The following is a 16,269-nucleotide window of genomic DNA, read 5'->3' as shown; positions in this document are numbered from 1 at the left end:
ATGATTTATTTTAAGGTTTTTGTCTGCTCTGTTTCTTCTAAGCTCCTTTCTTCTGTGTGCTTTTGTTCACTGTCTCATGTTGTAGTCTTTCCTCAAATGTCAAGAGATCCTTTTATTGTCTGCTCACATTTAAGAGTTAATATTAGAAGCTTATATACCCATTCAATGTATGCATAGGGACTTGTAAGCTGAGGGTTTCCCTTTAGGCTTTTGAGGCAGAGACCAGATAGTTTCATTGGGGGAACTCCATCTGTCAGTATCTGAAGGCCTTTTCCCTTAGGTTGATCAATTTTCCCCAGAGGAGAGGAGTCCTCCAAACTCCTTCTGGGGTAGAGTGGGGCGGAGGTGGGGGGTGGTGGTTATAAGCTTGGCGGCAAGCAGAGGAGAGGGAATGTGGGTCTCACTGTTCCGTATGTAGACTCTCGGTTTAGGACTGTCTCCCGAGCTCTGCCTGGTGTTGGAGAGTCCAGTGCCCCTCAGGTTCAGCCTCTCCAGAGATAATCCTGAGTCTCTGCCTGGGTGAATAATGGGATCCAAGGGCCTAACTGCTTCTTACGCACAGGCTTCCAAACAATCCTGTGTTTTCATTTCCACCCAGGGCTCCCCCTTTCCTGATGGCTTCTTGTTCCCATGCCTCTCTGGGGTTCATGCCACCAGCCACTTGCCTCTTGACTCTCCTCCCACCGACACTTAGTTCTCTGCCTTCTTTCACCTGTTGATTCAGTTGCCACTCGCCTGCCTGCTTTCTGTCATCTAAAATTTGTTGGCATCTCTTGCCTAACGTTGTTGCTCCTGTTCTCTTTCTTTGTGGGCTTACACCTTTTGAAAGTATTTGCTGTTATTTTAGTGAGGTTTTGGGAAAGGAAGGAAGTAGATGGATAGATAGTAGATGGTAGAAGGAAGTAAATGTGCAAATGGGTGTGGTTCTTTTCCACTAAAAATTTTAAAAATTATGAACAAAGCTGTTGCTCAAAAATTTTTTCAAACTAAAGAGATGTGTAATACAGGAAATACTAGTCTCCTGGTAATAACAATCCCTCCCTGAGACAGAACCACTGGTAACAGTTTAGTATTTTGGAGATCTTTTCAGGCTTTTAATTTGTATAATATAATAACTTATATATGTACACATACATGTATGCATATAGATAGATATGTTTTTATGTATACATACAAATATGTTGGTGTGTGCATACATTTTATACATATATATTTGGTGTATATTATATTAATTCCAACATATGAGTCCTGGAAATACAAAAAAAAAAATTAGCTTTAAAAAAGAGTTTAGGGGCTTCCCTGGTGGCGCAGTGGTTAAGAATCTGCCTGCCAATGCAGGGGACATGGGTTCGAGCCCTGGTCTGGGAAGATCCCACATGCCACAGAGCGACTAGGCCTGTGAGCCACAACTACTGAGCCTGCGCGTCTGGAGCCTGTGCTCCGCAACAAGAGAGGCCGCGATAGTGAGAGGCCCGCGCACCGCGATGAAGAGTGGCCCCCACTCGCCGCAATTAGAGAAAGCCCTCGCACAGAAACGAAGACCCAACACAGCCAAAAAATAAATAAGTTTAAAAAAAAAAAAAAAGCAACAAAAAAAAAGAATCCTCCTGCCAGTGCAGGGGACACAGGTTCGAGCCCTGGTCCGGGAAGATCCCACATGCCATGGAGCAACTAAGCCCATGCGCCATAACTACTGAGCCTGCGCTCTAGAGCCCACAAGGCACAACTACTGAGCCCGTGTGCCACAACTACTGAAGCCCACGTGCCTAGAGCCTGAGCTCCGAAACAAGAGAAGTCACCGCAATGAGAAGCCCACACACTACAACAAAGAGTGCCCCTGCTCGCTGCAACTAGAGAAACCCCGCGCGTAGCAACAAACAACCAAAGCAGCCAAAATAAATAAATAAAATAAATTTTAAAAAAAGAGAGTTTAGGGGATTTCACTGGTGATCCAGTGGTTAAGACTTCATGTTTCCCCTGTAGGGGGCGGGGGTTCAATCCCTGGTCAGGGAACTAAAACCCCACGTGCTGCAGCATGGCCCCAAAAAATAGTAATAAAAAATAATAAATAAAAAAATAAATTTTAAAAAGGTTAAAAAACATATCATACCTACCACAAGGTAGCTTTATTTTTTCATCCAGCAATTTTTCTGGAGCATCTTCCATTTCAGTATCTTTTGCTCTACTCTATTCATTAAAAAATTACTGAGTAGCGTTGATTGAATTTAAGCTGTCCCCTTTTGATGGGTACTTATGGTGATTTTCTCTTTTTATTTATTACTATGAACAACAGTGAGGTGAATTTCTTTTATTTTTATTTTTTTCCATTCTTTTTCAAATTCTTTTCCCGTTTAGGTTATTACAGAATATTGAGCAGAGTTCCCTGTGCTATACAGTAGGTCCTTGCTGGTTATCTATTTAATTTAATTAATTTATTTAAATTCTTATCTTTATTTATTTATTTTATTTTATTTATTTTTGGCTGTGTTGGGTCTTCGTTGCTGTGCGCGGGCTTTCTCTAGTTGCGGTGAGCGGGGGCTACTCTTTGTTTCAGTGCGCGGGCTTCTCATTGAGGTGGCTTCTCTTGTGGAGCACGGGCTCTAGGTGTGTGGGCTTCAGTAGTTGTGGCACATGGGCTAAGTTGCTCCGCGACATGTGGGATCTTCCTGGACCAGGGCTTGAACCCATGCCCCTCCATTGGCAGGCGGATTCTTAACCACTGTGCCACTGGGGAAGCCCTGGTTATCTATTTTAAATATAGCAGTCAATCCCAAATTCCCAGTCTGTTCTTCTCCCCCAGCCTTCCCCCCTGGTAACCATAAGTTCATTCTCTAAGTCTGTGAGTCTGTTTCTGTTTGTAGATAAGTTCATTTGTGTCTTTTTTTTTTTTTTTTTTTTTAGATTCTGCATATAAGTGATATCATATGCTATTTGTCTTTCTTTGTCTGACTTACTTCACTTAGTATGGTAATCTCCAGGTCCATCCATGTTGCTACAAATGGCATTTTTTCATTCTTTTTTATGGCTGAGTTATATTCCATTGTATATTTATGTACCACATCTTCTTAATCCATTCATCTGTCGATGGACATTTAGGTTGCTTCCATGTCTTGGCTATTGTTTTTTTTGTTTTTTAAAGTATTTATTTATTTATTTAGGCTGCAAAGGGTCTTAGTTGCGGCATGCTGGATCTTTGTTGTGGCATGCAGGCTTCTTAGTTGGGGCATGCAGGCTTTTAGTTGCAGCATGTGGAATCTAATTCCCCAACCAGGGATCAAACCCAGGCCCCCACGTTGGGAGCATGGAGCCCTACCCACTGGACCACCCGGAAGTCCCATGTCTTGGCTGTTGTAAATAATGCTGCAATAAACATTGGGAGGTGAATTTCTCTATGTATAGTTTTGCCAGCCAGTTTTTTAAAACCTGTGAGTGGGTGAGGATGAAGGACATGTTAGTAACCTACAGAACCATGAAAAGAAATTTGGAGTGACTGACAGGCCAGAGTTCCTGAGTTACCAGTCTTCTTGACCATGCCTGTTAGCATCAGCACAATCTCACTGCCCTGCTGCTTTCTTTCTTAGTAGCTTTTTCCCTTCTTATTTTCTCTTCTCTTTTGCTCTTGTTATAACTCCCCTAGTCTGGTTTCAGTTAAACTAATATATTCTGTTAAGTCCTAGGAATACCATTAGGCATTTGCTTATTTTATAACTTTTAATCTCCTGGGTATGTAAATGAGAAGTGTAGCTACTATCTTTTACTAATCAAATATATTTTTTAGTCTGGTGAATGAAAAAAATTGAGAATGTTAATTCTCAACTCACTTATGGTATTTGAAAAGTCAGATTTTTTTACTTTCACCTCTTTAATTGGTAAGATCTAGAGTATAAAATTTTTTAGCCTCATTTCTAGTTTAAGTAGTTCTAACGTTTTGATCTGAAAAAGTTAAATATGTCTATTTTTAATCTATTTTGGTGTTATCAAATAATGAACCACACTTTTCTATGAGAAAGCAATGGCCATATGAAACGGTGATTTGGGAGTAGATACCAGCTCCAACATTGTCAGTTATGTCTCTCTGATTTTTTTTTCATTGCCCTAGGTTTTACTATGAGCAAAGAATTCTGCAGAAGGTCTTTGAAGAATGGAGAGAAGAGTGGTGGGTTTCCCATCGAGAGTGGAAACTCCGCGTTCGAGCTGACTGTCACTATAGGTAGGATTTCATGTTACGTTACTTTAATTTTACTGATACACGTTATCAGATAATTACTTGTTGGCATGTTTCTGGTCAAAAGGATAGAAGTTTTTTTTCTGGTTTTATTGAGATATAATTGACATATATTAATTACTGTATGAGTTTTAGGTGTACAGAATAAAGGTTTGACTTACATATTATGAAATGATTACCACAATAAGTTTAGTTAATGTTTATCATCTCATATAGATACAATAAAAAGAAAAGGGAAAAAAAAAGAAAAAAATTTTCTCCTTGTAATGAGAACTTCTAGGATTTACTTACTGTCTTAACAACTTCAATATATATCATACAGCAGTAGTAACTATAGTCATCATGTTGTACATTACATCCCTAGAACTTCTTTGTCTCATAACTGGAAGTTTGTATCTTTTGACTGCCGCCCCCAACCCACCCGGCCTCTGGTAACCACAAATCTGATCTTTTTCTGAGTTTGTTTGTTTTTTTTTTTTTTTTTTATATTTCACATATAAGTGAGATCATATAGTTTTTGTCTTTCTCTTTCTGACATATTTCACTTACCCTAATGCCCTCAAGGTCCATCCATGTTGTCGCAAATGGCAGGGTTTCCTCTTTTTTTAATGTATATGTTTTTACGGGGTTTCCTCATTTTTTAATGGCTGAGTAAATTCCATTGTATATAGATACCACAACTTTACCCATTCATCCACCTTTGGACACTTAGGTTGTTTCCCTGTCGTGGCTATTGTAAATAATGCTGCTGTGAACACGGTGGTGCAGATATCTTTTCAAGTTAGTGTTTTTGTTTCCTTTGGATATATTCCCAGAAGTGGGATTGCTGGATTGTCTGGTAGTTCTATTTTTAATTTTTTAAAGATCCTGCATACTGTTTTCCTTGGTGGCTATACCAATTTACAATCCTACCAACAGTCCACAAGGTTCCCTTTTCTCCATATCCTCACCAGTGTGTGTTATCTCTTGTCTTTTTTTTTTCTTTTTTATGTCTTATTTTTTGGAGACCTAATTTCCTACTTTTCCTTTTTTTAATTGAGGTAAAATTGGTTTATAACATTATATAAATTTAGGTGCACATTATAATTCTATCTTGTCTTTTTGATGATGGCCATTTTAACAGGTGTGTGTGATTTTGATCTCATTGTGATTTTTGATTTATATTTTCCTAATGACTAGTAGTGTTGAGCATTTTTCATGTACTGTTGACCATTGTATATCTCCTTTGGAAAAATGTCTGTTTAGGTCCTTTGCCCACTTTTAAATTGGATTATTCTTTTTTTTGCTATTGAGTTATATGAGTTCTTCATATATTTTGGATATTAATCCCTTATCAGCTATATGGGTTGCAAATATTTTTTTCCCATTTTGTAGGTTGTCTTTTTCACTTTGTTGGCTGTGTCTTTTGCTGTGCGTAAGCCTTTTGGTTTGCTGTAGTCCCACTTGTTTATTTTTTATTTTGTTGCTTGTGCTTTAGGTGTCATATCCAAAAAATCATTGCTAAGACTTATGTGAAGGAGCTTTTTTCCTATATTTTCTTCTAGGAATTTCATGGTTTCAAGTCTTGCATTTAAGTCTTTAATCCATTTCTGGTTAATGAGTGGTGTTAGATATGAATCTAGTTTCATTCTTTTACATGTGAATATCCAGTTTTCCCAGCACCATTTATTGAAGAGACTGTCTTTTTTCCATTGAATATTCTTGGCTCCCTTGTCAAAATATTAGATGACGGTATATACTTGGGTTAATTTTGGGGCTCTCAACTCTATTCCATTAGTCTGTTGTTTTTATGCCAGTGCCATAATATACTATAGCTTGAAACAGGAAGTGTGATGCCTCCTGCTTTGTTCTTTTCTCTGGATTGCTTTGACTATTTGGGGTCTTTGTGGTTCCACATAAATTTTAGGATTGTTTTTTTCTACTTTTGTAAACATGCCATTTGGAATCTTGATAGGGATTGCATTGAATCTATAGATGGCTTTTGGTAGTACTAACATTTTACAATATTTTTCCCAATTCATGGACATGGAATACCTTTCCATTTATTTGTCTTCTTTGATTTCTTTCATCAATGTCTTGTAGTTTTCAGAGTAGAGACCTTTCATCTCCTTGGTTAAATTTATTCCTAAGCTTTTGTTATTTTTGATGCTATTGTAAATGAGATTGATTTATTTCTTTTTCAGATAATTTGTTGTTATTGTATAGAATTGCTACTTAGTTTTTACGTTAATTTTATATCCTATGATTTTACTGAGTTCATTGATTAGATCTAACAATTTTTTGGTTGAGTCTCTAAGAGTTTCTGTATGTAAAATCATGGCATCTGCAAATAGAGACAGTTTTACTTCTTCCTTTCCAATTCCAATGCCTTTTCTTTCTTTTTTTTTTGTTTCCCAATTGCTCTGGCTAGGACTCCCAGTACTATGTTAAGTAGGAGTGGTGAGAGTGAGCACCCTTGTCCTGTTCCTGATCTTAGAGGAAAAGCTTTCAGCCTTTCTCCACTGAGTATGATGTTACCTGTGGGCTCATCATATGTGGCCTTTATTATATTGAGATACTGATGATCACAATATGGTCCAACCTCCACAAACTCAATCAATGTGATACCTCACATAATAGAATGAAAGAAAAGAATCATATGTGGCCTTTATTATATTGAGATACTGATGATCATATGATTCTTTTCTTTCATTCTATATGTGAGGTATCACATTGATTGAGTTTGTGGAGGTTGGACCATCCTTGCAACGAGAAGAGTTTTGGATTATTTTCTGTATTCTTCAAAAATCTTTTTAGAGTAAGCAAGATCAAAGTCCTAAATTAAGACCAAGCACACAATACTGTGTGCATGTGAGCACATATACACAGAGATACCCTCTAATTCAAGTAATCATTATGTAATGATCATGCTAATGATTGAATAGGTTTTTCTCACTGACTCTCACTTCTATATAATTTCTAATTCTGTGTTTTAAATAATAAAGTTGTTTTAATTTGTATTGATTGGGAGAAAATATATGCCCAATATAGAACATTAAGAAAATAGAAACAGAAAAACTTAAAATTTTATTATTTATTTTTTAGCAATAGAGAGAAGAAACTCTTAATCTTTGACATTTGTATCCCAAGGATAAGTGGAAGAAAAAGTAAAAATTGGGAATTACATCACATACATATTTTTATACCTTTTTTTAAAGTAAAAACTTAGTATGTCTTATCCATTGTGTCTTTTTCAAATGGTATTCACTCATTATAATCTGTCCTTAAGCTCTTCGGGGCAGGGTTTCTGATTTATGGATATTTCAGATATCCATAAATATAGACATCGTTGAATCGTTCTATGAAGCTGGCAGAGTATGAAATCAAGTTTTAGGAAATGGGATAGTGAAGATATGGAGGGACTGACATGTTTTTTTTTTGCGGGGGGGGCTGCTTTTTGGTTCTTTGCTGTGCGCAGCTTTCTCTAGTTGCAGCGAGGAGGGGCTACTCTTCCTTGCGGTGCGCAGGCTTCTCATTGCAGTGGCTTCTCTTGTTGCGGAGCGTGGGCTTCAGTAATTGTGGCTCGCGGGCTCTAGAGCACAGGCTCAGTAGTTGTGGCGCACGGGCTTAGTTGCTCTGCGGCATGTGGGATCTTCCCGGACCAGGGCTCGAACCCGTGTCCCCTGCATTGGCAGGTGGATTCTTAACCACTGCACCACCAGGGAAGCCCTGGGACTGACAGTCTTAATGTGCATAATGTATGTATTGAGACAGAAAAGACAAAGGAGAACATTGACTGTGTTTTAGTGCAAAGGAGAGGTTATGTTTTACATGGTGTGGATGATTAAGATATGACTGTCATTCCAAATGCCACAGCTTTGTGGGTGCTGAAGGTGAAGTTATTCTAGGATAATTCACACCTTTCTTCCTTGGTAATAATATAAGGTGTGGAGAACGACACTCCAATTTTAGCTTAGGATATAGATTGGCTTTTATGTGTCAGAAGTGTTCCTGTTAATTTCTCCTAAGTACAGAACGGACTGGGTATGTCGGATTCGGAGTTGTTTTGTTCTAAAGAAACACCATTTGGTTTTTTGGCTCCTCAGATATTACTTGTACAACCTGATGTTCCAGACCTGGAAGACCTACATGCATCAGCAGCGGGAGATGAGGAACAGGTACCTGAGAGCCGAGGATCATGGTGAGAAAAGGAAGTACACGTCTAAAGAAAATGCCTCTGTTTATTTGTCTTTTTTTTCCTTTATTAAGATTTTATTTTTTAAGAGCAGTTTTAGGTTCACAGCCAAGTTGAGGGGAAGGTAGCAATTGCCCATACACCCCCTCCCCAACACATACATAGCCTCTCCCATTATCAGCATCCCCCATCAGTGTGGTACATTTGTTACAGCTGGTGAACTTACACTGACACATCATAATCACTCAAAGTCCATAGTTTACATTAGGGTGTATTTTCTTTGGTGAGGTGTCTATTAAGTTCTTTTGCCCATTTTTAATTGGATCGTTTGTTTTCTTGTTGAGTTTTAAGAGTTCTTTGTATATTTTGGATAATAATCCTTTGTCAGATGTGTCTTTTGCAAATATTTTCTTCCACTCTGTGGCTTGTCTTCTCATTCTCTTGACATTGTCTTTTGCAGAGCAGAAGTTTTTAATTTTAATGAAGTCCAGCTTATCAATTTTTTCTTTCATGGATGGTGCCGTTGGTGTTGTATCTAAAAAGTCATCACTATACCCAGGGTCATCTAGGTTTTCTCTTACGTTATCATCTAGAAGTTTTATGGTTTTGTGTTTTACATTTAGGTCTGTGATCCATTTTGAGTTAATTTTTATGAAGGGTGTAAGGTCTGTGTCTAGATCCTTTTTTGCATGTGGATATCTAGTTGTTCCTATACCATTTGTTAAAAAGACTATCTTTGCTCCATTGTATTGCCTTTGCTCCTTTGTCAAAGATAAGTTGACTATATTTATGTGGGTCTGTTGCCAGGCTCTCTGCTGTGTTCCACTGATCTATTTGTCACTTCTTTTGTCAATATCACACTGTTTTGGTTACTGTAGCTTTATAGTAATTCTTCAACTCAGGTAGTGTCAGTCCTCCAGCCTTCTTCTTTAATATTGTGTTGGGTATTCCAGGTCTTTTGCCTCCATATAAATGTTATAATCAGTTTGTGATATCCACAGGATAACTTGCTGGGATTTTGGTTGGGATTGCATTGACTCTATAATCAGGTTGAGAAGAACTGACATCTTGACATATTGAGTCTTCCTATCCTGTACATGGATTCTCTCCCCATTTATTTAGTTCTTCTTTTATGTCTTTCATCACAGTTTTGTAGTTTCCTCACACAGATTTTATATATGTTTTGTTAGATTTATACCTAAATATTTCATTTTTTGAGTGCTACTGTAAATGGTGGTGTATTTTTAATTTCAAATTCCACTTGTTCATTGCTGGTATATAGGAAATCAGTTGACTTTTGTATATTAACCTTGCATCCTGCAGCCTTGCTATGAATTGCTTATTAGTTCCAGGAGTTTTTTGTCAATTCTTTTTGGCTTCTTTACATAGACAGTCATGTCATTTGCAAAGACAGTTTTATTTCTTCCTTCCCAATATATATACCTTTTATTGCTTTTGTCTTGTTGCATTAGCTAGAACTTCTTATATGATGTTGAAAAGGAGTGAGAGGGGTCATCCTTGCCTTATACTTGATTAGTGGAAAAGCTTTTGAGTTTCTCACCATTAAGTATGATATAGGCTTTCTGTAGATATTCTTTATCAAGTTGAGGAAGATCCCCACTTTTCCTAGTTTACTGAGAGCCCAGATTTACTTTTGCCATCACAAAACCTCAGAAGCTTTTGTGAAGGATGAGTACATTGTCTCTGAGAGAGAATAACTCCAAGTCAAAGGGAAGACTTGTTCGATTCCCTTTCCTGTTTTCCAGGATGTGTGATCTCTGAGCAGGAACTCCTGTGTGATCATATCCCTATGGTTTTCTCTATATGGCATGGTTTTGGCACCTACCACTCACTTAAGCATGATTTGTGTGAACTGGCTGTTCCTGCCCTGCTGGTGCAGTGTTCGGCTGTGTTCTCTCGCAGCACTTGGGACTGTTGTCTGTCTTGCTGCCATGTGTCACGTTTGCAGTGCTTACTTCTGATCTTCTTTGTCCAGGTTGCCCCTTAGTGATCTTGTGGCCAGTTTAGCTCTGGTCAGTGTCTGATTCCTCGAGTTGCACCCAGAAACCCATGTGGGGAGCCTAAGGGAAAAAGGCACTAACTTTCAAAATGATAATGCAGCCTGCCGTTTCTCATAGCCATTTCACATGAATGCCCTGCAGGCACCTCAACTCAGCAAGTCCCCAGTACAGCTTGTCCACTGCTCCCCGTTTAGACCTGCTCTCCTACTTTTCGTAGCTAAGCAAGAAACCTTACTTACGAATGGCTTCGTCGTAACAGCATTAGTTATCTTCTCTTAAAACGTGCCTCCCTGAGGTGTCCCTTGCACTCATCTTTTCTTTGCCAATGCCTGGATTAAGCCTCATCCGTTTCCCCAGAGTATTATAAGTACCTCTTCTTTTATCTCCTTGCATTTATTTTCTTCTTTTCATAGATAATCTCGTTTACTCTTTGCAAATATACCTTGAAGGAAGCACCATTTTGCAGATGAGGAACTCGTGTGAGGTTACTTAGCTCAGTGACAAGGTCAGTACTCAGGCCCAGCTTATCTTACTCAGGAGCCCTAAACTCTAAGCTACAGCACCATACTAGTCCTTATTGCCCGAGATGTGCTGATTCCTGAGGTCTGAGGTGGGCCCCAAAGAAGCTACATGTTAAATTCTTTTTCATATTTTGACTTGACTTGTCAACAACTATGAAATAATAAAGTATAGCTCTAGTCATCCTGACCACATTTTGGAGAATGTCCTGAAAATGTTTTACATAATTTTATTTTCTCCTTTGTGTTCTAAAAGAAAAGAAACTTATTTCGTCGGTGATGACTTTCATAATGAAAATGGAATTTACCACAAAGGGAGACCTATGGACTTTTGTGCCTCCCATATTAGTAAATTCTCTTTCCTCCAGGATCATTACTGGTCCTTCTTATTCTGTTTCTCAAACAGATACAAACAGATACAGACAGTATCCTTTCCTTTGTCTGCTTATTGTACTTTACAATTATTGTTTCAAACAGCAAATTTTATTAACATGACTTCTTTAACTTTATATTATGGAAAATTTAAAATATCTACAAAATGGAAAGATAGAATAATGAACTTCCGTGTACCCATCATCCAGCTTCCAGTAATTACCGACTCACACTAGTCTTGTTAATCCATATCCACATTCACTTCTCTGCTTCCTGTGTATTTCATGTGTAAATATTGCAGAATATAACTCTAAAAAAAAAGGACTCTTAAAATAAAAGATTCTGAACAGTGCAGTACATTGATTTTCCTTTAAAAGTTTTGTAAATGTTATCACTTATATAACCATTCTTCACATCCTGCATCCTTATTAATTTTGTAGAGCTTCACAAGTTTTCCAGCAGAGGGCACTAGAAGACTGGAGGAATTTAGATATTCAAAGGAAGGATGAGTCAGAGCTTTTGAACCTTTGTCTTAACCCAGAGTGATCCATCTCCCCCAGCCCCTTTTTGAAAATCTCTTTGGTGCATCTAGATGCGAAACAAAAGATGCGACAGGCCTGGAAGTCCTGGTTGATCTACGTGGTTTTTCGTAGGACCAAACTTCGGATGCAGACCACCGCCCTGGAGTTTAGACAGCGGAGTATTTTGTGGTGAGTGTGCTCCATTGCCCTACAGATAGCAGTGTTCATTTTACCTCAGCTTTGCTTTATGCTACTGGAAAACCAGCATAAAAACCCACCTTAAAACAATGTTTTGGGGATTTCCCTGGTAGTCCAGTGGTTAAGAATCTGCCTTCCAATGCAGGGGACGTGGGTTTAGATCCCTGGTTGGGGAACTAAGATCCCGCATTCCGCGGGGCAAGTAAGACCACACGCTCTGGAGCCCGCGCGCCACAACTAGACAGAAGCCCGCGTGCCGCAACTAAGACCCAATCAGCCAAATAAATAAATATTTTAAAAAACCCCAAAAAACAAAAAACAATGTTTTGAACATAATTAATACCTAATAAATATTTATTGATAACTTGTTCAACATTAAGATCAGGTTTTCACCAAGTCATAAGTAACATTAATTGAGTACTTACTAGTAAACCCTGTGTTAAGTTTCTGTGTGTGTTAATTTTTTAATGTAAAGTGTCTCATTTAATCCTTACCATAAACTATAAAATAAGTACTGTTATTGCACAGATTAAGATATATGAGCTCAAGCAAGTTACTCAACCTTTCTGAGACTTACTATATAAGTTGTAATTAGCAGAACTAGGGCTCACCCACCCCACCTCTTGATGCCAAAAGCTCATGCTCTTAACTGCTGTCTTGCACTGCATCTCAGCAGCATTGTCCACACATTGGAGGGTGAGTTAGTCCACTCTGAAAGCCAGGTGTGTGTAGCAGTGAGCTGCTTTATAATGGGACTGATACCACTGTGCATTGTTCCCAGTGGTCCTCTGGTGTCCCAAATGGCAGTGTCTTCAAAGCTCAGTTCCAGAGCATGTCTGTAGTGTCTAAGGCTGGATCTGGCCTTAGGAACCATCTGTTTCCAACCCTTAACTGGCAGCTCTAGAACTGTTTCTTGGCTGTTTAGGGAGAGGGACTGAGCTCAGGGTCTGAGGCCCAGCCCTCACTGCCCTTCTCTTTTCTGGCTGGCCTTGCTCTGACTGGTCGCATCTTCGATTTGCTCTCTGACAGGGTGTGGTGGAGCACGTGGAGACGGCAACTGGGACAGGTCCGCCTGGGCCGTGCCCTCCATGCCTCGGCTGTGAAGCACAGGGCCTGGAGCCTCCAGCTGCAGGTGAGTCCAGCAGACTCGGGCTTTGGTGTCCTCTGTCCACGTCGTCAGGCACCATAACCACAATGGGAGCTTGGGCAGGTGGGGTCGGACTCCCAAGCAGAAAGCTGACCGTCATGCTGCTGCCTCTCTGCTGGGCCCTCCCTGCAGCTCAAGCGATGGAAGGGGGGAGTGGGAGGCAACTTGGAAGGCTGGACTCTTCAACAGACAGAGGCCGCTGGAAGGAATATGCTAGATGTGATTGCTAGTGATCTTTAGAGAGCTCCTGTTAATTGTGGAGCCGGAACGGGATTTATGAATTAATTATAAATATGTTTAAAGAAACAGCAAGTATATTCTTATTTCCTCGTTACTCTTTTCCTACAGCAAATTAGAAAACGAGGGCAGAAAAGAAACTAAGACTGAAAAGAAAACCTGGCTTTTTCATATAATTTTGCTTATTTCTTAGAGTTCCTTTTGGGAAAGCCACTAGCTTTTGGTCAGTTATAAAGGCTTAACATCTGTACCAAACGTATGCTGTGGTGAAGCTTTTTTATGGCCTTTGATAAGCTTTCTGAATTTCTGTCACTTTTTAGTGTCTCCTGGGTACTTATAGGGCTGCCAAGTCAGTCATAGAGAATAGAACAGGGAGGAGGAGAAAAAGAAGTGCGTGTTACTATATTGTAGGAGTAATAACTTCTTTTTTCCATTTATTTATTGATTTATTTTTGGCTGCATTGGGTCTTCGTTTTTGCGCACGGGCTTTCTCTAGTTGCGGCGAGCAGGGGCTACTCTTCGTTGCGGTGAGCGGGCTTCTCATTGCGGTGGCTTCTCTTGTTGCAGAGCACAGGCTCTAGGCATGCAGGCTTCAGTAGTTGTGGCACGTGGGCTCAGTAGTTGTGGCTCGTGGGCTCTAGAGCTCAGGCTTGGTAGCTGTGGCACATGGGCTTAGTTGCTCTGTGACATGTGGGATCTTCCCGGACCAGGGCTTGAACCTGTGTTCCCTGCATTGGCAGGCGGATTCTTAACCACTGCACCACCAGGGAAGTCCCTGTAGGAGTAATAGCTTTTTAATCTGACAACATTTTGTATCATCCATGCAAGAATATGCAATATATGGAGATCATATGCAAACAGCATAGATTGGGGTCAGCAAACTTGCCCACGGATCAGATTTGGCCAGCTGATTGTTGTTGTAAATAAAGTTTTATTGGCATGCAGTTACACCTGTTCATTTATGTATTGTCTAAGCTGCTTTCAGGCTACAACGGTGAAGTTGAATAGTTGCAACAGAGACCATGTGGCCTGCAAAGCCTAAAAAAATTATTATCTGACCCTTTAAGAAAAGAATATGCCGACCTCTGAACTCATAAGGTCTTCTGAAGCAGTAGCAAGGAAATAGACTTAGTTCTTGCCAGTGATAATAAAGGTAACAAGAACAGCAGGGGCAGTTAGTATTTATTGTGGTCTTACTGTCCTAGGTGCTGGACTAAGTGCTTTACATATGTTATCTCAATTTTCAAAATTATTATTATTTTTTAAAATAAATTTATTTATTTATATTTATTTTTGGCTGTGTTGGGTCTTCGTTTCTGTGCGAGGGCTTTCTCCAGTTGCGGCGAGCGGGGGCCACTCTTCATCGCGGTGCGCGGGCCTCTCACCGTCGCGGCATCTCCTGTTGCGGAGCACAGGCTCCAGACGCGCAGGCTCAGTAGTTGTGGCTCACGGGCTTAGTTGCTCCGTGGCATGTGGGATCTTCCCAGACCAGGGCTCGAACCCGTGTCCCCTGCATTGGCAGGCAGATTCTTAGCCACTGCGCTACCAGGGAAGCCCCAAAATTATTTTTTAAATCCCGTATTATTATAGGTTAAATAACTCGAATGAGGGTCATGCACCTAGCAAAGGTCAGAGCCAGTATTTGAACCGAGGCAGCCTGAAAAGTGCAGAGCTGTTCCTTTAACTATCATGCTGCCTTGTCCTCAGTAGACTTGTGCTCTCAGGAGGGAGAGGGAACTATGAATGTGAAAATGCCAGAAGCATAGGAACATAATGAGGCTGGTTTTCTGTCGCTGATGGACTCCAGCTATGTGAGCGCTCGTCCCTTTCAGATAGTCACTTTGAGAGCCTGTAAACTCATTCTACTGGTGCCGCTATTGCTCAGAACACTTTTAGAATTCCTTTTTTGACTGTTGCCTTCAAAGCTTGCAACAACAGATTTGAATGAATATTTTTAGTGATAGCAGGTTTTCGTGGTTTGAGGTTGGATTTAACTTAGAAGACAGCCGAGAGTCATTCAGAATCAAATCCAATGAAAAACGTGAGCAATCAAGATAACACTGATACGGACCACACTATATGAGACTCTAAGGCAAATTTTATAGTGCAGATTATAAATAAAATCCTTGTCTGATAAATACCATATGATTTACCAAGAACTTAAATTTAAGTCATTTCTCTTAATCCTCACAGCATCTCTGAACTAGGCAGGGCAGACGTCATGAGATATGTGAAATTTTAAAAAATTAAATTATGTACTTCAAAATAAAAACATTAAATATAAAACATGTATTAAAAATACTAACAGATATCCAAGTACCCAACATATAGGTTTAAAAGGTGTTAGCATTTTCCATACTTGCCCCAGAATTTAATGTAATTTAATGTAATTAAATTCAGAGTTCAAGCCTTCCCCTTCCTTCCTTCTGCCACCTTTCCTCCTTAGAGATAACCTGTACCCTGATACTGAAGTCCTCATTTTCTTGTGTTCTTTTGCACTTGTAAAAATGTGTGCATACATACACATAAAGAATAAATGTTCTGACTTTGTGTTGTTAGGAAACTTATGAATGGTGTCATACTGTACATTTACTTTGCAGCTTGCTTTTTTTTAATGCAACAGTGTATTTTTGAGGTTTATCCATGTTGATACATAGAGATCTGTTAACTACCTATAATATGCCTTTGTACTGAATAAGGCTCAGTTTACCTGCTCAGTGCTGCTGAACTGTTGATTCCTTCTGTTTACGTTTTTTACAATTACAAACAATGTGGCAGACAGCACTCTTAAACACAGATCCCTGTGCAAGAGTCTGAGTTTTCTCTTGTTCCTGGAAGTGAAACTTCTTTGGGTAC

At 39.5% G+C, this 16,269-nt stretch overlaps 1 protein-coding gene across 1 annotated transcript in view; it reads left to right on the top strand.

The window, feature by feature from the left end:
* SFI1 (SFI1 centrin binding protein) overlaps positions 1-16,269 on the top strand; it is a 79,948-nt gene that overhangs the window by 22,795 nt on the left and 40,884 nt on the right. Inside the window, 4 exon segments of the mRNA XM_036823801.1 lie at positions 4,100-4,210; positions 8,311-8,405; positions 11,903-12,020; positions 13,059-13,161. Coding sequence (XP_036679696.1) covers positions 4,100-4,210; positions 8,311-8,405; positions 11,903-12,020; positions 13,059-13,161 — 427 coding nt within the window.

This window comes from Balaenoptera musculus, chromosome 14 (genome assembly GCF_009873245.2).
Source record: "Balaenoptera musculus isolate JJ_BM4_2016_0621 chromosome 14, mBalMus1.pri.v3, whole genome shotgun sequence".
NCBI lineage: Eukaryota > Metazoa > Chordata > Mammalia > Artiodactyla > Balaenopteridae > Balaenoptera > Balaenoptera musculus.
This window is presented reverse-complemented; position numbering and strand designations above follow the sequence as displayed.